The sequence below is a fragment of the Panicum virgatum genome, chromosome 4K, assembly GCF_016808335.1.
Source record: "Panicum virgatum strain AP13 chromosome 4K, P.virgatum_v5, whole genome shotgun sequence".
Classification (NCBI taxonomy): Eukaryota; Viridiplantae; Streptophyta; class Magnoliopsida; order Poales; family Poaceae; genus Panicum; species Panicum virgatum.
The window spans coordinates 18,343,258-18,369,663 of NC_053139.1; the positions used below are offsets into that span (position 1 = coordinate 18,343,258).

A 26,406-nucleotide genomic window follows, 5' to 3' on the forward strand; every position below is an offset into this window, starting at 1 on the left:
AAGCGTCCCGGATTATCTTTTCTCAAAGTTTGGGGATGTGAGGCTTATGTCAAACGTTTGATGTCAGATAAGCTCACTCCAAAGTCAGACAAATGTTTCTTTGTGGGGTATCCTAGGGAAACCAAAGGATATTATTTTTACAATAAGGCGGAAGGCAAAGTGTTTGTCGCTCGCAATGGTGTTTTCTTAGAAAAGGAGTTTCTCTCAAAAGGATTTAGTGGGAGCAAGGTGCAACTTGAAGAAATTCAGGAAACACCCGAAACTGTTTCAGCACCCACTGAAGATCCACGGGATGTGCAAGATGTTGCACAACCCGTAGTTGAGGCACCAGCCCCACGAAGGTCTATAAGGGCACGTCGCGCTACTGACAAGCTCAACCTCCTTATTACGGAGGAGCGCCATGTATTATTGATGGAAAATGATGAGCCCTTGACCTACAAAGAAGCAATGATGGGACCCGACTCCGACAAATGGCTTGAAGCCATGGAATCCGAGTTAAAATCCATGCATGATAATCAAGTTTGGAACTTGGTCGATCAGATTGACAGTGTAAGACCTGTCGACTGTAAGTGGATTTTTAAGAAAAAATTAGACATGGATGGAAATGTTCACATCTATAAGGCACGATTGGTGGCGAAAGGTTTCCGACAAATTCAAGGTGTTGACTATGAGGAAACCTTTTCGCCCGTCGCAATGCTAAAGTCTGTTCGGATTCTCCTAGCAATTGCCGCATATTATGACTATGAGATATGGCAAATGGATGTCAAAACCGCTTTTCTTAATGGACATCTAAGTGAGGATGTGTATATGACACAGCCTGAAGGTTTTGTCGATCCTAAAAATGCTGGGAAAATATGTAAGCTTCAGAGGTCCATCTATGGATTGAAGCAAGCATCTCGGAGTTGGAATATTCGTTTTGATGAAGTAGTCAAAGGGTTTGGCTTCATCAAGAATGAAGATGAGCCTTGTGTTTACAAAAAGGCTAGTGGGAGCGCACTTGTGTTTCTGGTCCTATATGTGGATGACATATTACTGATCGGAAATGATATTCCAATGCTTGAAGCCGTTAAAACCTCATTGAAAAAGAGTTTTTCGATGAAGGATTTAGGAGAGGCGGCTTATATTCTGGGTATTAGGATCTATAGAGATAGATCAAAAAGGCTAATTGGATTGAGCCAAGACACGTACATTGACAAGATATTGAATCGGTTCAATATGCAAGATTCCAAGAAAGGTTTCTTCCCAATGTCACATGGCATTACTCTAAGCAAGAGTCAGTGTGCTACGACACCTGATGAGCAAAAGAGGATGAGTACGATTCCTTATGCTTCAGCCATAGGGTCGATCATGTATGCTATGCTTTGCACGCGCCCAGATGTTTCCTTTGCTCTAAGTGTTACGAGCAGGTATCAGTCAGATTTCGGTGAACCTCACTGGACAATTGTAAAGAGTATCCTTAAGTACTTGAGAAGAACTAAGGATATGTTCCTAATATTTGGAGGCGAAGATGAGCTCCTTGTAAAGGGTTACACCGATGCTAGTTTTCAAACAGACAAAGATGACTCCAAATCGCAATCCGGTTTTGTTTTCTGCCTCAATGGTGGGGCAGTGAGCTGGAAGAGTTCCAAGCAAGATATGGTGGCTGATTCGATGACAGAGGCCGAGTATATTGCAGCTTCCGAAGCTGCAAAAGAAGCTGTTTGGATCAGAAAGTTTGTTTCTGACTTGGGTGTTGTTCCTAGTGCGTCCAGTCCAGTGGACCTCTATTGTGATAATAGTGGTGCCGTTGCACTAGCAAAGGAGCCTAGAACAACTAAGAAGTCCAGACATATACTGCGGAAGTATCACCTTATCCGTAACTTTGTTGAGAGAGGTGATGTGAAGGTTTGCAAGGTGCACACGGATTCAAACGTTGCTGATCCGTTGACAAAGCCTCTCCCACAACCAAAACATGAGGCGCACATAAGATCTATGGGTATTAGATACTTACATCAGTGATTCTAGTGTGCGTGGGAGATTTTGTGTCATGAGTATATTTATGTAATGATAAATAATTGTTATTTGTTCCATGGATGATTATTTTACATTGATTATCAAGTATGTGACTTGTTCGTGAAACTCTTTGTTGAAAATGATATGATTCTAAATTATCCCTAGTTTATGTCGTTGTGTGGGACAACAACGACGTTGAGACTAGCACATGCATTAATTGATGATCATGTTTCACGGATCATGGATATGGAGATATCGGATTAATGATGTGGACACATGTTGGTGAACATGGTGTTGGATTGACCCACTCCAAGACAATGTTGGGATTGTTATTTTGTATGTGCCATCAGTTGTTCTTGAGTGTTATACCTACTGGATCCTTAGACCTGAGATCGCCATTGTTTCTCACTGTGTGTAGTGGTGTATCTTGGGGCTGCTAAACGCTACTCCGTGACTGGGTAGTTACAAAAGCAGCTTACAGGTGTGTCATGAAACATGGAATGGGATGTGAGCGGATCAAGATGGAATTTGCCCCTCCTAGATAACGGGAGAGATATCTCTGGGCCACTCGAGATAGTTGGATTTGAAAGTGCATGGCCATGCCAAAGTGATTAAAGAGTTAATCATGATGACTAAAGGTTAGTTATGAATAGAATCCACTATTAGATCGAGAAAATGGTTGAGCTATCACAAAGGTGGCACGCATCTCGCTTTGAGCTTGACTGGTATCGTGTGGCAAAGGGATCGGTGTATGAGTATATCTATGGTTCGGCCGATATGATCTTTATGTGTATTTGTGAGTCACTATGCCCTGCTAGGTGCCGCTATTGACTTGTGATTCGGAAATGATTTCCGATCACGACCACCTACACATGAACCTAACGGGTCACACACTTAAGGGGTTTGGAATGTTGGAAAGATTGCATGTATGATTGTCTCTAGTGCAAGTGGGAGATTGTTGGTGATATGCCCAAGAGCCCATCATCACAATACGGTTTAAAGGCCCAAGTGGATATTGATCCAAGAGGGATTAGGGTTACTAATGGGCCTATGAGATAGAAGCCCATTAGTACGCCCTATATATATGAGGGAGGGGCTAGGGGGGGCGATGATCTGAGCCGCGCCACCTCCCTAGCCGCCGCCCCTCCCTCTCTCTCGGCCGCCGCCCTTGCCGTGCGTGCGGTGCTAGCACACCGACGCCCGGCGTTTCATCCCCGTACGTGTGGACTCCGTGGAGGCGCTGCTGCGACTGCTGCGCTGATCGGCTGCTGGGATCAAGTACGAGGAGCTCGGTTCGTGGGACGTGATCGACTACTTCCTCTACATCGACGCGCGACTTCTTCCGCTGCGCTGCGCGTCTAGTGGTAACGATCTATGATCTTCTACTCGCAAGTATCTTGGGTTTATGCGGTAGTGATGCTAGCGTAGCCTACCCGTTTACCTACATTGTCAACTAATAACGATGCTATTGTTGTCTTGGTACACATTATATTATTAGGTATCACTAATTATTTAATTTAGCCATAATTTTAGCGAGATAACAAATCACATCAAGGTACGACTTGATCGAGTTGCTATACAGGACTAGCTAAGAAAATTGTAGAGATCATATAATAACCACCAAGGTATGCACATATATTCCATGTACCGTCAATGAAAACAAAGATCAGATCAATTCATCTAATAAAAATCTAGATTTTTCCATGGCGGCCAAAAATCCAGATCTTAAACAAGATTCGAATCATCCTTGATGATTTCTTATAAGGCATTGGCACAGTATGCCTTGTTGTCGAGGTTCAAATAAAATTCCTAAGAAATTAAAGGCCACCAATGATACTTTTGTAATACAGTCTGTGACAGCTGCAGCCATCAATGAAAAATGGTGGAAGTCCAGCCTTCCAAGCTCCAGGAGAACATTATCGTGCACCTCTTCAGAACTTTATTCCCCGTATTCGGTGCTTTGCATGGTTAGGAATGTTAACGGCAAGATAACCTACTGTGCCATTGTTTTGACATGAACTTTCCCTTCATGGACTTGCGGTGGCGCCTCAGGATGGCTTCATCTTGTGCTTGCTCACCGCCGAGGATTAATGCAAGGTGAGCCATATTATTATACAGGCAGCATGCTCCTTGGGTCACTGCATAAGGTTACCTTGAAGTGTTACCTTCAAGTTTCCGTAGTTATCTGTGAACTTATAATTTAGTCGGCACTTATAATTCCGTAGTTCAGTTTTAACTGTTTGAACAAATCTTGCATTGGTCAAACAGAGTATTTATAGCCGGAAGAAGTAATACTTGTGGTTGAAAAAAAATAAGCAATGTAATTACATTAAATTTCTCATATTTATTGCAGGCAACGTATCTTGAGATCTTAACATGCAAGGCAGGACTTTGACCAATTTGTGAGTAATCCACATAAGGAACTGCACGTAACGTGCACTGTAAAAAACTCTTATTATTCTTAATGCAATGATTTTTTTTACAGATCTCCTGCATATTCGAGATAAAAAATATCTTCAGCCGCAACAAAATATCATTATATCTTGATTAGACAGAACATAAATAACCAACCTAATCTAGTCATGTGCAGGCAACTATAAATATTTAGTTTGCAAACATTTGTGAACTAGATTTATGTCATGGGGTGGAAGAAGGCCATGTGCCTCTTGGAAATTGAACTAAAAAAGAAAATTATTTTAAATAATGTAAAATTATAAATAAGTATATAAATTCAATCATGCGTCCATTTTTATTTTGTGTCCTGATAATTGATTGATGATTTGGTGATAATTTCAGCGTGGCAACAAATTTGCATCCAGATGAGGCTCAACTTGCTACTTGCAGTACTACGTACTACTCCAAAGTTTGCTACAGTGCACGAGCTAGTGGTACGGTAGTACATGGAGCAGATCGGTCAGAAACATCCAAAGTTCATAGTAGAATAATGATGCAGGTTTAATATTTCATTGACCAACGACAGAAAAATCCAAACAACGATTACAACGGGACAGACCAGGGCTGTATGATGCACATTTCATTGACCAAGGAACAAAGATCCAAGCCATGATTACAATCATTTATTAGCACAACTATGAGGGTGGAAGCGAACTGGCGAGGATTCGATCACTAATAATGGAAATAAGCAAATGTTTATTCTGAACTCGTCACCACGATTCCAGAGCAATCCTAGTCAAATCTGCCATCTCCAAGGCAGTTCACAGTTCACTCCTCGTCCTCATCATCATCACCAGCACCAGCTGGCGCCTGCATCGTTCCTGCGGCGGCCGCTGCAGCAGCACGCCACACAGCGTACACGTCGCCGTGCAGGCCCAGCTCCGTGACGTCACGCACCGACGGCGGCGGCTCCAGCTGCAGGGTTGGCTCCGGCGACGGCGGCGGCAGCGCCTCCACCTCTGCCGGGGCCGTCGGGCCCTGCGCCGCTGCCATGGAGCTGTGCCGGGCGCGTGGCCTGTTGCCCTCGATCTCGCGGTAGCGGCGGAGGTACAGAGCCAGGGGCCTGACGTAGTCCTCGAATCCGAGGTTGGCCAAGGCGAGGATTAGGTCGTCGCCGGTCACGGTCGTGCGCTTGTCCTGCCTGCACTCCTCCACGGCTGCAGCGATCAAGACCGCGCAGAACTCCACGAGACAGTTGTCCACGGCCTCCTTGGCGTCGCCGGTGATCGTTGAGTTCGGCGGCGAGCCGTGGCGCATGATTCGTGCCACGGTGGCTCTTGGAATCCTGTGCTCTTCAGGTGCATGATCGGTGCCTGCTATATATATTAGAAAATAAGATATAAAACAAGAATGAAGTAATTCAATGGATTCCAGAAAAAAAATTCAGGCAGGGGCATTAGTAAGAGCTTGGGCGCTATGCCTGTTGAAGGTTCATGCGAAGGCTTCTTGTATTTTTTTTTCGTTTTCAATATGCAAAAGGCTTCTTCTATTGTTTAATATAAGAAGAACATGTACTATATGCATGATGATGCTAAGAAAATTCACTCATCTCCTTTTTTTAAGAGTTACTCTCTAACAAAGAATCCTTGGGCAGATGCGCTTTCCATCCTATCCCCAGGCATTGACTAACAAAAAAAAAAGTGAAGCATGATGAATTTGAACTTTATCATAAAAGTAGGACACAGATGAGAGCAGGTTTGTATCATATGGGCCGATTGTTGAAAGTATCAAACAAGAAAAATGTGCCGGTCCATGTTCGCACCTAAATAACTTTTATGCGGGTCGAATCCGACTCGCTATTTTGTCGGTAGCGATTCTCTCCTCTAGATACCACTACTCACAACCGACAACTAGTAACGCTAGCACCGTACGCATCCTATAGTAAGCATGTACGCATCCTATAGTACAAAGATAAGAAAACTTACCTCGTGCACCCTCTCGGAGATTGTTAGCTTGATTTTTGTCCATGGCACTGTTTGATGTCTCTTTGTCTCAAGAAAATCCCATTTATTTATAGCCATCTAAAAGATGAAGAAGAGTTACATCTGTCCTAATAAATGTGTGCATGGACAACACTTGGCATACATGCGACCAAAGGAAGCCAAGTGTCGTGTGAAGGTGGATGGAAGGAAATGTGGAGCGGTGTATTGTATCTAATAGATATATGCATGGTTAACACTTGTCATGGGTACACTGAATGGAAGCCGTATGTTCGTGTGAAGGTGGATGAATTGAAACGTCTAGGGGGTAAAAAAAAATTAGGTGTAAATTAATGCATCTAATTCTTTAATTTTATGTTTAAATGACAAATAAATCCCATGTGTCACTTCAAGTTATAAATAGCCCTTGAAGCAAAATAATTATATTTGGGAAAATTAATTTGTCACAAGGAGTATAGAACAATTTGCCTCTGGTAGTTCAACACATCATCATTTGGGAAAATATGGTTTCTCTTGTAGACCGACCGTAGTGTCTAAAATATATGTTTCTTGTAAATTTAAAGAGGATAGGAAAATAGTGTCCAAATAAAACTTTCCTGGGTTAACATTGCTTTGCTGGCGCAGTGGAAGTAGAAGCAAGTCCAGTCTGTACCCACCTTTGACAATGTCGTCCTCCGACGCCAGCCGCTCTACGGCAACAGTGGCGTCACGTACGCGCTGCATGCAGTTTCCCCTGGAGCACTAGCAGCATGCTGTCACCGGCCGGGGTCAGACCTCGTTGCACATACATGGCTCCAAAACTCATTCAAGAGGGTGACAGAGAGACTTCCGGTAAACCCTGGACTCATGAGAATGCATGTAATCAATATGAGTACTCATGAGAAATAAATAATGCATGTAAAGTCCATGCTGGAGACGGTGAGGAATCCGAGGTAGGTACCAGCAGAGCACTGGGTTGGGCCTCGAGGATCCTGGGACATGGGTTTCGTGCTGTAGGTTTTCCGTGCTTGTGAAATAATATTTTGCTGACGTGGCAAGAGATTAATCGAGGAGAGAGAGAGAGAGAGAGTAGAATAGGAAGAAACCGTTTTCTGGAGGAGAAACCAAGTCTACGCTCGTGCCGAGGCGCTAAGAAACCAGCAAAATCCCATTGGTTTGTTTCCCTCCCACACCGGATCTGGCGCGCCTCCCCTACTTGTGCAAGAACGAGGAAGAGAAGAGAGCATCAGCCGTGTGGTCTGCATAGAGGAAACAAGCTGTGTGCTTTCGTTGATCAATGAACAAAAATCCAAACAATATAATGATTACAACCGGACTGACCATGGTTGTATGATGCAGATTTCATTAACCAAGGTACAAAGATCCAAGCCATGATTACAACCAACAAGGGTGGAAGCAAACCGGCAAGGATTCGAACACTAATGGAAATATACAAATGTTTATTATCGTTCACACCGATTCAAGAGCAATCCAGTCAAATCTGCCATCTACAGGGCAGTTCACAGTTCACTCCTCGTCCTCGTCCTCGTCATCAACACCAGTTGGCGCCTGCAAGGTTCATGCTGCGGCCGCTGCATCGGCCGCACGCCACACCGCGCACACATCGGCGTGCGGGCCCAGCTCAGTGACGTCACGCACCTGTGGCGGGCCCAGTTGCAGGTCCAGACCTGGCGACGGCGGCGCCGGCGACTGCACCTCCGCCTCCACCGCCGGGGCCGTCGGGTGCTCCAGCGCTACCATCAAGGTGTGCCGGGCGCGTGGCCTGGTGCCCTCAATCTCACGGTAGCGGCGGAGGTACAAGGCCAGGAGCCTGACGCTGTCGTCGAACCCGAGGTTGCTCAAGGCGAGGATGAGGTCGTCAACGGTCACGGTGGTGCGCCTGTCCTGCCTGCACTCCTCCACGGCAGCTCGGATTAAGACGGGGCTGAACTCGGCGACACAGTTGTCCACGGCCTCCTTCGCGTCGCCGGCGATCTTGGAATTCGGTGGCGAGCCATGGCGCATGATGCGTGCCACAGTGGCTCTTGGAATCTTAAGGGCGTCCGCAATGGAAATAGCTAGTACTAGCTACATAGTCTGCTGATATGGTGGTTAAAGATGAAAAAAAGACTATTTTATACTATTGGACCCGCGCGATTCTGTGTCAACATACTTTTTGGCGACTCCGCTGGGGACAGATTAATCTGGTTTTAAAACCGATTTGATCTACTCCCTGAAGAAGATGGGCTCTTCAGAAATCAACAAGGAGAACATCATCACGGCTACCATGGAGGAGCTTACCGAGGAGGAACACAAGGCCTACCTTCTTGTGGAGGAGCACGTCAAGGCACAATTCTTGAAGGGCTTCAAGAAGGATCGTGGTGGCCTCGTCAAAAGGGTGGAGGAGTTCGTGCTGCCGTCTCTCAAGCTTAACCAGGATAAGATTGAAGAGATCCCCAATGTAAGCCTTTCTCCATCTGATATGTTTGATAGGATGTCATCTTTAATGGATCAGAAGATTATTGCTGCACAAGCTGCCACAGGTGACATGTTAGTTAAATTGAGTAGTGATGTTGATGCGCTTAAAGGTAAACAACCTATGTCAGATCCTAACTCATCAGATCCGAGTTCGGCTACCCCTGAGTTCACATCTGAACCACGCTATGGTATGCCGCCGAACTCGTTTTCAGGGCAAACCCCGCCACCATCGGCCGTGCACACAGCACCGGTCGGACCGGTCCCACAGACCGGTAATACCGGTCAGACCGGTTACCCGACCGGTCAGACCGGTTACTCAGTGCCGTCGCCGACGCCTCTCGAGACAATTCCAGGTTCGGCTGCCCCTAGCCGAACTAATGAATTGTCACTTTTATACACCGCCCCGCACTGCTACTGTAGCGGGAGTATCACAGGGATCTGGACCTAATCAAGGACCGATCCCAACTTCGTTACAGACGATGGCGCATGGAAATCCTAATGCACATCGGTTTTCTGAGTTCTATACCAGCCAGCACTATCAAGCCGATCTTCTTAAGTTCAAAGAAGATCTGGCAAATGCGATTAAGAATAAGCTTGGGGTGGATATGGGTACTACACGTTTATATCAAAAACCTTATCCCGTTGAGTTTGATTTTACTCCTTTTCCTGCTGGTTGGCGTATTCCTGAGTTTACTAAATTTAATGGTGATGATTCTCGTACAACTTGGGAACACGTTAGTCAATATGTATTGCAATTAGGGGAAGCTGGTTTTAATGATGCTTTACGTGTGCGTTTATTTTCTTTATCTTTGACTGGAACAGCTTTCTCTTGGTTTTCTTCACTTGCTCCTAACTCTATTCACAGCTGGGCTCAATTGGAGCGTAAATTTCATGATCACTTCTTTAGTGGGGAAACCGAAGCTAAATTGTTGGATTTAACATCGATTAGGCAAGGGCGTGATGAATCTTCGTCGGATTATTTCAAAAGATTTAAAGAGATTAAAAATCGATGTTTTAGTTTGACAATTTCCGAAAAAGATTTGGCAGATTTGGCATTTAATGGTTTACGTTCTTATTTGAAAGAGAAACTTGAGGGCTTTGAATATCATATCGTGAATTTCTTGCAAGTTAAAGTCATGGGTTTAGAATTTAAACTTAAAAATGCCAAAGATACTTTCAAGCCTCATCGGTCCAACACACACATTCTTGATCATGATTCGGATGGTTCGGACGATGATGGTAAGGAAGTATATGCCGCCGAATTTGTTTGGCCATCAAAGGCCAAACCCGGTTCGGTTCCGTCTGTCAAGCCGATTCAAAAGAATCGGCAGGAGGAGCCGAAGTTTACTTTTGATGTTTCTAAGTGTGATTGGATTTTTGATGAGTTGCTTAAGAATGGTAACATCCGATTATCGCATGCTATTCCATCTCCCGACGAGCTTAAACGACATGCATATTGTAAGTGGCATAACTCTACATCTCATGCTACTAATGATTGTAATGTTTTTCGTCGACAGGTACAATCGGCCATTAATGAAGGACGATTAGTACTTTCTGAGATGCAGATTGACAAAGCTCCTTTCCCTGTTCATACGCTGGAATTGAACAATCCAAAGGTGCTCATTCGGCCGGAACAAGCCGAAGGAGCCAAGGGAAAGCATGTTGTCATCGGTGATCCAAGACCGATGAACACAAGTGACAATATCCTTGCCCGAGAAGTTATCAAAGAGAAAACTGATGATGGCAAGAGTACTCTGAAGATCATTGTCAGAAATCCCAGACTCGGGGGGCAAGGAAGTTCTCCATCAGAAAATCGGTCTGCTGATCAGGCACGACCGGTCCGACCGGTGTCTGAAACCGGTCAGACCGGTCCGATCGATCAGACCGGTCCTTCCAACCGGTCAGACCGTCCTGGTGACCGTCCCCGGACTTTCAAGCCGAATCGTCCGGAAGTGGGTACTTGGAAGACTAACGAAGTGAAGGTGCAGGGAAGATCTGCTAATCAAAAGCCCACCTTCAACCAGTTGTTGAACAAGTATACAAAGGCCGTTCAAAATGATCGGCCGTTAAAAAAGAGACCGCGTTCACCACCGCGTCAAAATCGTCCAGCGTCCCCAAGGAGGGAATCTAGCAGGCGCAGAGGTGATGTTGTCACGTTATATCCTCCTCAGAAGATGTATGCTACCATGCCATGGATGCCACCGGCTTCAAATGCAACAAATCCGGCATGGGAGCATGGGGGGATATGGATGCAGTTTTTTCCGATGCCTTATCCTCCACATTATCAAGGGGAAAGCTCCAGGATGCCAGTACATAACCGATTGGGACCACGCCAATCCGGTCCAGGGCAGCAGGTTGCACCGGTCAGACCGGTACACACTGACCGGTCAGACCAGTCTCATCAGAAGCCGGGTCAAGCTCCTGTTCCAAGGTTTGAGTATCGCGTCAAAGAAAAGAGGGGGAAGCAGAAGACCGTGGTTGATTCAGAAAAGCCCAAAGCTGATGTTATTCAAATCGGTGAAATCGAAGTGCCCATAAGAGATACGGGCAAGAAATCGATGGATATAGATGCATCGGTTGACGTTCCTTTGCAAAAGCTGGTCATGGCCAATCATCATGAGGCTGGTAGCAGCAAAAGCGCAGTGGATAAGTACCATCAGCCTAGATGGTGCCCTTTGGGATTAACTCATACTCAAAAAAGGAAATTGCAGCGCCTCCGCAACAAAGAAAAGAAGGAACAGGAGAAGGAGAAGATGAGGGATGAGGAATTCAACAGATACAGGCCTATGTTCCCTCAAAGCAAGGTGTGGAAAGCTAAGGCAGCTGACCAGCCTGACAGACCGGTCGGACCGCCACAGCCGACCGGTCAGACCGGTCATGAGGACCGGTCAGACCGCTCTGGCCAACCGGTCAGACCGGTCGAGCCCAGTGCAGAGGCGACAGCCGAATTGGTGCCGCCCGTTTCGGTTCCTTCTATTGATGAAGCCCCAACAGTTCCTCCGACAGCTGAAGACGAGGAATTGGTAGACTACGAAGTGTCTCCAGAGCGCACCAATATGGAGATCAATGTGGTGCACTTATCTTCGGATTACTTCGTGGTTCCGGAGGATGATTTGGCTCATCTTCAGTTCGGGCCCCGTGAAGTTGTGTTCCAGAAGCCAAGCGAAAAGGACAATCATTTGAAGGCTCTTTATGTGAGGGGACACATCAACGGGAAGCTGGTAACTCGCATGCTAATAGATGGTGGGGCCATTGTAAATCTTATGCCCTGCTCACTGTACAAGAAGCTCGGTGGCCAAGATGAAGACCTGATCAAGACGAACATGACCGTCAGTGGTGTTGGAGGGAGCGAGCCCCTTAGCGCCAAAGGAGTTGCTTCCATGGAGCTCACCATTGGAAGTAAGACGCTTGCTACAGCTTTCTTCGTCGCGGAAGTGCAAGGTAAGTACAATTTGATTCTTGGGAGGGATTGGATTCATGCAAATCAGTGTGTTCCTTCTACCTTGCATCAGTTTCTTGTTCAGTGGATCGGCGATGAGGTTGAGATTGTCCATGGGGACACTTCATCCTTTGTTGCTTTAGCCGATTCGGATTCCATTAGTGCACACGACAACGTCAAGTGTTTATCGGGCGTGGATCTGTCCGATTATGATTTGATCAGTTGCACTAAGGATGGTTTTGTTTCTGCTGTGCTAAAGCCGATGAATAATCGGCTAAATCATTTAATGTAAATCAGATGAGTACAACAGAAATTCCAGAGGCGACCGGTCAGACCGCCAGTGCCGACCGGTCAGACCGGTCCTGTCCCGTTCAGCGCACAGGGCCTACCGGTCAGACCGGACACCCCGACCGGTCAGACCGGTCCAACGCAGAATGGCTGCAACAGAGGCTAGATCAATATCGGGCACGTACGATCGATATGTGTGAAGCCATTGAAGATTCTGGAGATCTAGATAAGCTGGGACAAGGGTTTACATCAGCCGATCCTTTAGAAAAGGTAGACATTAGTGATGGAACTATTCCTAGGCCGACCTTTGTAAACAAAAATTTATCGGCTGAATATAAAGCCGATTTGGTTAATTTATTAAAGGAATATGTTGATTGTTTTGCTTGGGAGTATCATGAAATGCCTGGTTTGAGTCGTGATCTTGTTGAGCATCGTTTGCCAATTAAAGCCGGTTTTAGACCTTATAAACAACCGGTTAGGCGTTTCAATCCCATTATTTATGGGGTCAGTTGGATCCATGCCACTCCAATTTCTTGAAATTGGATCTCATGTTGAAATCATGCCATTGAGTGGCATGATTTTCAACATGACACCCAATTTCACGGAGTTGTGGTGGCATGAATCGAATTTTCCCTTATTTATGACCGAATTAAAGCTGAAATTAATCGTTTACTTGATGCTGGATTTATTCGGTCTTGTCGTTATGCTGATTGGATCTCTAATATTGTGCCCGTTGAGAAAAAGGATTCGGGGAAAATTAGAGTGTGCATTGATTTTAGAGATCTTAATAAAGCTACTCCCAAAGATGAATATCCTATGCATATAGCCGATATGTTGATTAATGAGGCTTCCGGACATCGTATCATTAGTTTTCTTGATGGTAACGCCAGTTACAATCAAATATTTATGGCCGAAGAAGATATATCTAAAACGGCCTTTAGATGTCCAGGATTTGTCGGTTTGTTTGAGTGGGTGGTTATGACTTTCGGTTTGAAAAATGCGGGTGCTACTTATCAAAGAGCTATGAATTTAATCTTTCATGATTTGATTGGTGTCATCTTGGAAGTGTACATTGATGATATTGTCATTAAATCGGCCGGTTTAGATCATCATTTAGCCGATTTGAGACTTGCTCTTGAGAGGATGCGCCGGTATGGTTTGAAAATGAATCCACTCAAATGTGCTTTTGGTGTATCGGCTGGAAAGTTTCTTGGTTTCATTATTCATGAGAAGGGAATAGAGATTGATCCTAAGAGAGTGGAAGCCATGAAGAAGGTTGAAGCCCCTACATGCAAGAAAGATTTACAGAAGTTTTTGGGCAAGGTGAATTTCTTGAGAAGATTTATATCTAACTTGTCCGGGAAGATTGATGCTTTTACTCTTATTCTTCGTTTAAAAGATGAAACCGAATTTACTTGGGGGGCAAAACAGCAAGAAGCATTTGAGAAGATCAAGATTTATTTGTCTTCACCACCTGTACTCAAAGCACCTAAGAGAGGAGTACCTTTCAGACTTTATGTGGCTGCTGAAGACAAGGTTATTGGGGCTGTTTTGACTCAAGAGACCGGAGGGAAGGAATATATTATTACATATTTAAGCCGATGACTTATTGATGCGGAGATGAGGTATACATTTATTGAGAAGTTATGTTTGTCTCTTTATTATGCTTGTACCAAATTGAGACATTATCTATTATCTAGTACTTGCATAGTAGTGTGTCAAACCGATGTGAACAAACATATGTTACAGAAACCGATTTTGAGTGGTAGAATCGGTAAGTGGGCTTATGCTTTAGTTGAGTATGATTTGGCTTGTGAACCTTTAAAATCTATGAGAGGCCAAATTGTAGCGGATTTTATTGTTGAGCATCGGATTAATGGCAAACATGATTTAGAAGTCGGCTATATTACTTGCACACCATGGAAGTTGTACTTTGATGGATCGGTTTGTGATGATGGTCAAGGGATTGGTGCTGTTCTTATTTCTCCAAATGGTGCTGTTTTTGAATTTTCAAACCGATTGGAAGAAGAATGCACAAATAACCAAGTTAAATATGAGGCTCTTCTATTTGGCTTGGAATTCTTGCAATCCATGGGCGTGAAGCATGTTGAACCCTTTGGAGATTTTCTTCTGGTGGTGCAGCAAGTATCTAAGGTATGCCAGTGTTATAATGGTTCTCTAAATGCATATCTTCATAAATGCCTTGATATTATTTCCACCTTCGATGAATTTATTATTAAACATATACTGAGGGAAGAAAATGGAAAGGCAAATGCTCTGGCTCAGCAAGCATCTGGTTATAATGTTACGAAAAAATATTTCAACATTCGCAAGCTGATGCAAACGAAAGCCGAGTTTCTGGTTCTGGACACACCGGTCCGACCGGTCGGCGAGACCGGTCTGACCGGTCCAGATACCGGTCTGACCGGTGATGCAGCTGTTAGTTCTGATTCGGCTAAAAAAGATGATTTAATCGTCTCGGCCGAAGCCCAGGATTGGAGGGTTCCTCTTATGTCATATTTGAGAGATCCTGGTCGTGGCGCAGAGAGAAATATTCGGCGTTTGGCTTTCAAGTATGTTTTAATTGACGATGAACTTTATCGTCGAACTGCCGAAGATTTGCTCCTCAAATGTTTAGACTCGGATCAGGCCCGGATTGCTATGGGTGAGGTTCACGAAGGTATTTGTGGTACTCATCAATCGGCTCCTAAGATGAAGTGGTTACTTAAAAGAGCCGGTTTTTATTGGCCCACCATGCTATCCGATTGTTTCAAGTACTATAAAGGATGTGAAGAATGTCTGTGGTTTGGTGATTTGCAATTGGTGCCTGCTGCGTTGATGCATCCTATTATTAAACCATGGCCATTCCGAGGTTGGGGGTTGGATTTCATTGGGCAAATTAATCCTCCATCTTCAAAGGGGCATCGCTTCGTGTTGGTTGCTACGGATTATTTCACTAAATGGACCGAAGCGGTTCCTTTGAAGAATATGACGCATAAAGAGGTAATTGAGTTTATTACTGAGCATATTATTCATAGATTCGGCATTCCACAAACTTTGACAACGGATCAAGGTACTTCATTTATATCAAAAGAGGTGCGTGCCTTTGCCGAATCTTACAAGATTAAATTGCTCAATTCCTCTCCATACTATGCTCAGGCCAATGGGCAGGCTGAGTCTAGTAATAAGATTTTGATCAAACTTATCAAGAAGAAGATAGAAGAAAATCCTAGGAGGTGGCATGAAGTGTTATACGAAGCGTTATGGGCTCATCGTATATCTAGACATGGTTCTACTAAGGTTACTCCTTTTGAGCTTGTGTATGGTCAAGAGGCCGTTTTACCCGTTGAGGTAAATCTGGACGCATATAGGTTGGCAAAGCAAAATGACCTCTCCGCTGTTGATTACCATGATTTGATGATGGATAATATTGATGAGGTGACCGACAAGCGTTTGAAGGCTTTGAAGGAGATTGAGAAAGATAAGCTTCGGGCGGCCAGAGCTTACAACAAGAAGGTAAAACTTAAATCTTTTCAGGTTGGGGATCTGGTTTGGAAGACAATTTTGGCTCTTGGGATGAAAAGCAACAAGTTTGGCAAATGGTCGCCAAGTTGGGAGGGTCCATACAAGATTGTCAAAGTTATCTCCGGAAATTCGTATATGATGGAGACGGTGCAAGGTGAACATCTACCCAGGGCTATTAATGGGAGATATTTGAAGAAATTATATCCTAGTGTTTGGCAAAGTGCATGAAGACGAAGACAGCCGGTATTGAATATCGCCCTTAGTTTTTTAGAGTTGTATGCCCTGTGTGAAACATGTACATCAAGATAGTTCTTGCTTTTTGGTTTGTGAAACTCACCAAAAAGCAGGGGGGCATATGTTGACAGCCAAATTTGGCATCTGATGAGGTCGACCGGTCTGACCGGTCGGGCCGACCGGCCAGACCGGTCTGGTCTGTACAGTCCGAGTAGAATTAGGGTTTTTATAAAGAGTCCTCATGTAATCCTACTCGTGAAGGGGTACGTCTTCCCCGGCCTATAAATATAAAGGCTAAGGCCGATTGAGGTTATTCCCAATCGAATCAATACAAAAATCGCATTACTTTTATCTCTCAAACCCTAGCCTTTTCCAACCCTAGATTGCTTTCTTCCATCGTCCCGGCGGCATTTGAAGACATTCTGAGTGGCCTGCCGATCTCAGAGCAACCCTACGATCATGAGCTCCGACGGGGTCCCTCCCGAGCTCGCTGTTCTAGGTTTCTAGCGAGTCCCTGCTTGCACCGGTCAGACCGGTCGGCGGTACTGGTCAGACCGGTCCGCCCAGGATTTCACGGGTGTTGATCGTTTTGACGATCGTTCGCGCATTCTAGTGCTGTAACGAACATGGCACCATTTATGCCATTTCGAGTGATTTTGGTGATCGAATGACAACACCTGGACTAACATGATTGTTAAGATGATCATTCTCAGGCTTTTAGGTTCAAGTGATGACAAAGAGAAAGAGAAGATAGGCGTAGCAAGGCCCGAAGGACCGCCCCTACGGGGGCAGCGCCCTGAAAGCTCTTCGGTCAGGAGCACCGGAAGAATCGACGCCATGGGCATCGGAGCATCCGATGGTAGTCGGAAGAACCGACGCCATGGTACTTTGGTGCAGAAGGAAAACGAAGCCAAGTCAGCCTATAGGCACCGGTTGAACCGACGGTCCAAGAAAGGGCATCGGTGCATTGAGCGTCCTATGTTCCAGAGACGATGTCAAGTACCCAGGAGAAGTTTCTTCAGCACCGGTTTAACCGACGGTGCATCGGAGTATGGCATCGGTGCAATGACATCAGCGCCCAGGAGAAGATTCTTGAGCACCGGATGAACCGGTGATGCATCGGTACAAAGCATCGGTTCAACCGGTGATCACTGCGTCAGCTGTCAGAAGCTCAACGGCTACTTTGGGTTGTGAGTGACCGGATGAACCGATGCTACCCCTGCCAGAGGCATCGGTTCAACCAGTGACACGCAGAATTCTGCTGACCGTTGGAGCAACGGCTACAAGACTTGGTGGCCTATATATACGCCTCACCCCGGCCATTTGAAGCTTGCTGGAGTTGATGGACATCCCACACACACCCAAGAACATCTCCAAGCCATACAAAAGCATCAAGATCATATCCTTAGCCCTTAGCACACTTTGAGAGTGTTGTGTATAGGATTAGCTCTTAGTGAGTGAGATTGCAAGGCCTTGTGCCTTTGTGCTGTGGTTCTCTAGTGAACCAAAACAAGAGCTTGGTGCGCCGGCACCTTGGAGCGTGAAGCTCACCGGCAACGTCATCGACCCTCCGACTTGGTGTGGAGCGGCGACGATACTTTGTGCGGGGGATGTGGAGACCCCCATCCTTTGTGGAGAAGCTCCTTAGTGGAACCCGGGGCCAAGGTGACCGTGATTGTGTTCACGGAAGAGATTTGGTGGCCGAGTAGCAATACTCTTAGTGAGTGCTACAACAACATGGATGTAGGTGTGCCTTTGTGGCTAACCGAACCACGGGATAAACTCCCGCGTCAAGAGTTTGCTATCTCCTATCCCGCTCTTTAAGCTTCCGCATTTCATACTAGCAATTTGTTTGCATTTACTTTCATAGAGTAGTTTCTTGATAGGAAAGACTATAGGTTGCTAAACTCTTTTGGGATAGGAGTTTTACACTAGAACAACCTAGTTGCACATCTAGATAGCTTGTTTTAAACTTAAGTTTTGTGCAAACTAGTTGGAGCCTTAGGTCAAAGTTTTTATTAGTGCCTAATTCACCCCCTCCCCCTCTTAGGCTAGAGCACCCGATCACTTTCAAGCACATTCAAGTGTGTTGGTGCGATTCTGTGTCAACACAGATTTCATTAACCAAGGTACAAAGATCCAAGCCATGATTACAACCAACAAGGGTGGAAGCAAACCGGCAAGGATTCGAACACTAATGGAAATATACAAATGTTTATTCTCGTTCACACCGATTCAAGAGCAACCTAGTCAAATCTGCCATCTACAGGGCAGTTAACAGTTCACTCCTCGTCCTCGTCATCAACACCAGTTGGCGCCTTCAAGGTTCCTGCAGCGGCCGCTGCATCTGCCGCACGCCACACTGCGCACACATCGGCGTGCGGGCCCAGCTCAGTGATGTCACGCACCTGTGGCGGGCCCAGTTGCAGGTCCAGACCTGGCGACGCCGGCGCCGGCGACTGCACCTCCACCTCCACCGCGGGGGCCGTCGGGTGCTCCAGCGCTACCATCAAGGTGTGCCGGGCGCGTGGCCTGGTGCCCTCAATCTCACGGTAGCGGCGGAGGTACAAGGCCAGGAGCCTGACATTGTCATCGAACCCGAGGTTGCTCAAGGCGAGGATGAGGTCGTCGCCAGTCACGGTGGTGCGCCTGTCCTGCCTGCACTCCTCCACGGCAGCTCGGATTAAGACGGCGCTGAACTCGGCCAGACAGTTGTCCACGGCCTCCTTCGCGTCGCCGGCGATCTTGGAATTCGGTGGCGAGCCATGGCGCATGATGCGTGCCACGGTGGCTCTTGGAATCCTAAGGGCGTCCGCAGTGGAAATAGCTAGTATTAGCTACGTAGTTTGTTGATATGGAGGTGAGAGGTGAAAGAGAAGACTATTTTATACTATTAAACCCACACGGTCCTCTCATATGTTCTTGGGCCACATGAAATAGACTAGCTATTTGCTCGTCGCTAGTAACTACTCTCTCCTACTTTTTCATTGCCACGTCAGATCTAGCTAGCTAAATAACTAGCCATTGCGGACGCTCTAAGCTCCTCAAATGGTTGATCGGTGCCTGGATGTATTAAAAAATTGGGTATGCACCAAGAATGAAGTAATTCAACTGATACCAAAAACAAAATTCCGACGCATCTTGCATTGTTCAGTATAAGAACATGTACCATAAACATGAAGATGCTAAGATAATTTAATTACACATCTCTTTACTTAAGATTTATGTCTAGCCAAGCATCCTTGGGCAGATGTGTTTTCCATCCTATCTAGGAATTGACAAACACTACTACAAAACAGGCCTTTGTTCCTGGCCATTTGTCCCGGCAGCCTTTGGGCCCGGGAAAATAGGTGGCTTTTGTCCCGGGTCCAACGGCTAGCCGGGCCAGCGGGGGGGGGGGGGACGGGGGCCTTTTTGTCCCGGTTGGAGACACCAACCGGGACAAAATGGGAGCCTTTTGTCCCGGTTGGAACCACCAACCGGGACTTACAAAAGTCCCCCCTTTTGTCCCGGTTGGTGCCTCCAACCGGGACAAAAGGCCTTGCGCCCCTTATCCCCTTCCCTCTCCTCCCGCCCGAGCCATTCAGCTCACTTGTTTTCTTACTGTTCTTGGCTCGGGATAGAGGAGTTCTTGCTCATTTCTTCACCACATTTGTGAAGATCTTTGATTCCCCGTCCATCCATCTGCTCTAAAGGTTTGGGGCTTGTTTTTCTCTTCTTCCTTGGCTTGTATAGCTCATTTCATACTTTAGAAATAGAGAAAATGTGTAGCTAGCTCATTTCTTGGACATTTAGCTAGCTAGATTGCATATGTAGGTGTAATTTTCTTTTAGATTTAGATGAGTATATGGATAGTAGAAATTTTTAGAATGAGTGTAGATACTTCATGTGATGTACTTGTATATATGACCATATTGTGGATAGTTGATTTTTTTATTCATGAATGAATTAATGAAATGAGTATATTATAGAATTTTTTGTATTATGAATGGATTATTTTGACACTCTAGTGATGTATTTAATCAGGCTCACATTGAAACCATCTAGAAGCTAAAAAAATCTTTTTTTTCGAAACAAGTATACGTCGTTAATCTCCATCCAACGGTGATGGCACTACCTTTCAGGGATACACGATGCGCTATAAGGACGTCGTAAATCGGTTGGTCGCATCACCAGCACTTCCGATTGATAAGAAGACAGCATTTGACGCAGTCAGCATGCCCGTTGTTGTACTGAGAGCATATCAACGAGCATGCTGCCTGTGCCAAGTGCTGTGCCTATTAATCGTAAATGTTGGTGCTGCGACTAGCCGATTGGTGACATCCTTGTACCGCACCGTGTCCCCCCGAAAGGCAGTGTCATCACCGCAGGGTTGAGGTTACTGACATATACATTTTCAGAAATAAAGGTTTATTTTTCTTCTAGAGGGTTTCTGGATATTGAAAAGAGTGTACTCCTGGAACTGAAGGGTGTCAAAGTAATTAGAAGTTATAGAGATTTCTTTCAATTAATTAGAGATTTCTTGAGGATTAATGATACATTTCGTCTTTTTTATATAATTTCATTGTTATTTGCAAGAGTTATTAATCTGATCATTGTAATTGTAATAGTAAATAATTTTTGCTTTGTAATGATAAGAATTTATAATTTTGTGGAAAATAAAGGTATTTTCAGTAAAATATGGCTTCAGCAGCTGGAGGGAGTGGCGCCGGTGGGGGTGATCGTTGTCCTTCTGGAGAGAATGGCACAACTCGAGTAGGTCGTCGGTCCAAAAAACCTAGTGCTTTTCATAGGGCAGCGCTCCGTTATTTGGAAAAAGAATATAGAGAATGCATGGCAAGGGGCGAGGAACCTCCGTTTGATCTTGAGGATTTATTGCGGCGTTACGGTTCGTCACCACCAAACTCGGAGGTTTCAGCTCCGCCATCTTCTTCTGCGCCAGTAAGAAATCCGTTAGAACATTCTGCGTTCCAACGCAAGGACGGTTGAAAACCTATGTGTTGTTGACCGAATTTTTAAATTTCATGTATAGTACTCCTTTGTTAAGTTCTGTAATGGATTAATTACTCCTTTTAATTAATCAAGATGTATGATGGATATTGCATATCTTTTAATTATTCATGTTATGTTACATTTAGTTTAATTTAGGTTTGATATATTTTATTTATTCGATACGTGTAAAGAATTCAAATCGATTTATTTAAAATGCAGATGGACCGGCAATGGATGTACAATGCTGACCGACGTTCGAAAGAATTCATTGATGGCCTGCATTATTTTTTGTCTGTGGCTGAGGCAAACAAGCAGAATGGTTTTATGTGCTGCCCGTGTGTTCATTGCAACAATAACAAGGATTACTCATCTTCAAGAATCCTACACAGCCACATTTTCGCAAATGGTTTCATGAAAAAGTATGTTTGTTGGACGAAGCACGGAGAACAGGGGGTTACCATGGAAGACAATGAAGAAGAAGATTTTGACGACCACTTTCCCGGGAATGCTGGAATCGGTGCATTCGATGACGAAATTCCCATGGAAGAGCCCGAAGTAGATGTAGCAGAAAATGATCCCAGCGACGATCTGGGGCAAGCATTGTACAATGTGCAGGCAGACTGTGAGAGTGAAACGGAGAGGTTGAAGTTCCAGAAGTTGTTAGAGGACCACCATAAGTTGTTGTACCCAGATTGTCAAAATGGATTTAAGAAACTTGGCACCACCTTGGAGTTGCTGCAATGGAAGGCGACAAATGGTGTATCCGACAAGGGATTTGGTGAATTACTCAAACTTGTTAAAAAAATGCTTCCTAAGGACAATGAATTGCCTGCCACAACGTATGAAGCCAAACAACTTGTTTGCCCTTTGGGACTGGAAGTGCAAAAGATACATGCATGCCCCAACGACTGCATCCTCTACCGAGGCGAGTACGAGAATTTGGATGCATGTCCCGTAGGCAGTGCATTGCGTTACAAGATTAGAAAAGATGATCCTGGAGATGTCGAGGGGGAGCCTCCCCGGAAGAGAGTTCCTGCGAAGGTCATGTGGTATTTGCCTATAATACCACGTTTGAAGCGTCTGTTTAGAAATAAAGATAATGCTAAGTTGATGCGATGGCACAAAGAGGAACGCAAGAAAGACTCGATGTTGAGACACCCCGCTGATGGGTCGCAGTGGAGAAAAATAGATAGAACATACCCTAAATTTGATTTGGATGCGAGAAACATAAGGTTCGGTTTGAGTACGGATGGCATGAATCCTTTTGGTGAGATGAGCAGTGGTCATAGCACTTGGCCTGTGACTCTTTGTCTGTACAATCTTCCACCATGGCTCTGCATGAAACGAAAGTTCATCATGATGCCAGTGCTTATCCCGGGTCCAAAGCAGCCCGGAAATGACATTGATGTGTACCTAAGACCATTGGTCGAAGAACTCTTATTGCTCTGGGGCGATGAAGGTGTACGGATGTGGGATGAATACAAACAGGAAAACTTCAACCTACGAGCATTGCTGTTCGTAACGATCAATGACTGGCTTGCTCTTAGTAACTTGTCAGGACATTCGAACAAGGGATACAAAGCATGCACACACTGTTTAGATGATACCGATAATATATGGTTGACTCACTGTAAGAAGGTTGTATACATGGGTCATCGTCGGTTTCTTCCCATCAGGCATGCGGTACGAAAGAAGGGCAAGCATTTCAAAGGCCAAGCGGACCACTGAACAAAACCGATGCACCGTAGTGGTAAAGACGTCTTCAACATGGTAAAAGATCTAGAAGTTGTTTTTGGAAAGGGATCTGGTAGCCAACCTGTTCCGAACGAAAACGGAATGGCGCCCATGTGGAAGAAGAAATCTATATTTTGGGAGCTACCATATTGGGAAGTCTTAGATGTTCGTCATGCAATTGATGTGATGCACCTCACGAAGAATTTTTGCGTCAACCTGATAGCATTCTTGGGAGTGTACGGAAAGACAAAAGATACAGTAGAAGCACGTCAAGAATTGCAACGTATGGAAGAACGAGATGCCTTACATCCACAACAGCGAGATAATGGACGACAATACTTAAGTCCTGCCAGCTATACTCTTAGCAAGGAAGAGAAAGAAACCATGTTTGACTGCTTGAGCAGTATAAATGTTCCATCTGGATACTCATCCAATATAAAAGGAATCTTAAATTTGGCAGAGAAGAAATTTACAAATCTCAAGTCCCATGACTGGCATGTGCTTATGACCGAACTTCTTCCGGTTGTGCTGCGGGGGATTCTGCCTGATAACGTCCGGTTAACCATCGTGAAGATATGTGCCTTCCTCAACGCAGTTTCTCAGAAGATAATTGACCCGGAGAATTTGATAAAGCTGCAAAACGATGTGGTGCAATGTCTTGTTGGCTTTGAGCTGATATTTCCACCATCTTTCTTCAACATCATGACACATCTTCTAGTGCACCTTGTCAAAGAGATTGATATTCTCGGACCAGTATTTCTACACAACATGTTCCCATTCGAAAGGTTCATGGGGGTACTCAATAAATGTGTTCATAATAGAGCTCGTCCAGAAGGAAGCATCGCCAGTACCTACGGAACTGAGGAGGTCATTGACTTTTGTGTTGACTTTATTGATGACCTTAAACCGATTGGAGTCCTTGAATCGCGATATGAGGGGAGACTAACTGGAAAGGGTACATTAGGAAAGAAATCTTATGTCTGCACAGATGATTTCTCATTCAAGAAAGCGCATTATACGGTTCTTCAACAATCATCCTTGGTTGACCCATATATCGAGGAACACAATAAAATTCTGCTCTCCAATTTCCCGGAAAAGTCTGAGGCATGGATTACACGTGAGCACATGAACACTTTCTGCAGCTGGTTGCGGAAGCATCTAATGCATAACATGGATATAAGTGAACAACTGTTCTTATTGGCTAGGGGACCATCTTGGAATATCTTAACATACCAAGGGTACGAGATAAATGGAAACACATTTTATACGATAGCCCAAGATAAAAAGAGTACCAACCAAAACAGCGGTGTTCGTATGGATGCCACGGACAATAATGGAAAAAAAGACACATATTACGGCTACATTGAAGAGATATGGGAGCTGGATTACGGTCCCAATTTCAAGGTGCCTCTATTTCGTTGCCAATGGGTTAAGCTATCTGGAGGAGGGGTAACAAAAGATGAGTATGGGATGACAATAGTTGATCTCAACAATCTTGGGTATAGAGACGAGCCATTTGTCCTAACCCAGGATGTCGCTCAGGTTTTCTACATTAAGGACATGTCCAGCAAGCCAAAGAAGGGGATCAACAAGCAAAAGGATGAGCCTAAGCGACACATAGTTCTATCAGGAAAGAGAAACATCGTTGGAGTGGAGGACAAGACAGACTTTTCAGAAGAATATAATAATTTTGTTGCCATTCCACCTTTCGAAGTAAATGCTGATCCATGCATCCTGCTAGCCAATGATGATGCTCCATACTTGCGCCGTGATCATAATCAAGGGACATTTGTGAAGAGAAAGTCTGTTACCGCTAATCCTTCATGTACTTGAATCATTTTATATTATTGTATAAAAACATAATCGCAATTCGAATATTTTTATTATATATGTACTGTACAATTATACTTTATGTGTTATTTATATTATTTTATATATTTTTCACTTAATTACTAGACTCAATTATAATTTTCATTCAATAATGGATTACTCAACTAATTTTATTTATTTCATGAAATTACATTCACATTAACACACTATACTCTCTTACTAACACACACAATCTCACTAACACACTATCTCTCAAACTCACACACTACTCATTAATATCATGAAATTGCTTAATTTTATCTAAAATTCACTTTTTAAACGTTAATATCGTGATAGAATCCACTTTCTATCGAAAAGCAACAGTTTGAAAAAAAAATTCACCTAATATATTTTTGCATGGTCAAAATAACAAATATGATTTCAAAAAAGTTAGATATTTCATTGACCCAATCACTTGAATGAAAATTAATTATTTTTGTTGCGTGTATCAAGTTTATATAGAGATAAGAAATTTTGTTCCATAATTTTTGGAATCATAATTTTATTAACTGAATTAACAAATGAAAGCCAATTTTAAAAGAGAAGTAAAAAGAAACAAAAACAAACATAACATTAGGCGGGAACGAGGGAAAACGGGCCCCTTTTGTCCCGGGTGGTAGATCCACCCGGGACTAAAGGTGGGCCGCGGGCTGGGAATTTTCCCGGCCCGACCAAAAACCCCTTTTGTCCCGGGTGAAGCCACGACCCGGGACAAAAGGACCTTTTGTCCCGGGTCGTGGCTTCACCCGGGACAAAAGGCCCCCCCCCCCCCATATATTTCCTTCCTCCTTCGCCCTTCTCCTAACACTTGGTTTCTCATCTGCGCCCGTCCTGCTCCCCCCACCGCGCGAGCCGAGCACCGCCGCCATCGACGTCGCCGCCGCCCAGAGCCCCGACCTCACGCCGCCGCCCAGAGCCACCGCCGCCGCCGTCCTGCTCCCCCCACCGTGCGAGCCGAGCACCACCGCCATCGATGTCGCCGCCGCCCAGAGCCCCGACCTCACGCCGCCGCCCAGAGCCACCGCCGCCACCGTAACGCCCTCGCCACCATCCCCTGCTCGCCGTCGACCCGCCGCTACAGGCCATCCCAACCCACGCCGCGTACCCAAAGGTAGAGCTCGATCTCGTCCCCTCCAACACAGAGCACTAACAGAATCCCCATGCTTGTCTGCTGCTCTCAAATGTAGGTGCATTGATGCTTGGTCATCAAATAGGAAATGAGGCTTCACAAAACTATTATAGTGTTCACCCTGAATCTGACTTAAATCATCTGTCACAAATAGGAAATGGAAGGAAATAAACTCACGGATCGACACAAATGCACCGTGTAAATCATCTGTCAAACTTACAGTACCACAACAATGACTAACATAACTTTTTAATTATGATCTGCATGAGAGAAAAATTATTGATAAGTAATTAACATGAATCTATGAATTTACTATAATAACATTCAGGGTCCAACTTAATTGACGTAAATTG

The 26,406-nt window shown here is 44.8% G+C and overlaps 3 protein-coding genes across 3 annotated transcripts; all 3 read right to left on the minus strand.

The window, feature by feature from the left end:
- Window positions 1–5,214: 5,214 nt before the first annotated feature.
- LOC120701992 (transcriptional activator hap3-like) lies at window positions 5,215–6,414 on the minus strand. Its single transcript, XM_039985775.1, has 2 exons — window positions 6,372–6,414; window positions 5,215–5,759 (listed from the first exon to the last, which is right to left on the minus strand). The coding sequence occupies exons 1-2, from the start codon at window positions 6,412–6,414 to the stop codon at window positions 5,215–5,217; spliced, it is 588 nt and encodes a 195-aa protein (XP_039841709.1).
- Window positions 6,415–7,943: 1,529 nt separating this feature from the next.
- LOC120701993 (transcriptional activator hap3-like) lies at window positions 7,944–8,390 on the minus strand. Its single transcript, XM_039985776.1, has one exon. The coding sequence runs from the start codon at window positions 8,388–8,390 to the stop codon at window positions 7,944–7,946; it is 447 nt and encodes a 148-aa protein (XP_039841710.1).
- Window positions 8,391–18,611: 10,221 nt separating this feature from the next.
- Window positions 18,612–19,103, minus strand: LOC120701994 (nuclear transcription factor Y subunit B-4-like). Its single transcript, XM_039985777.1, has one exon. The coding sequence runs from the start codon at window positions 19,101–19,103 to the stop codon at window positions 18,612–18,614; it is 492 nt and encodes a 163-aa protein (XP_039841711.1).
- Between the last annotated feature and the right edge of the window lie 7,303 nt (window positions 19,104–26,406).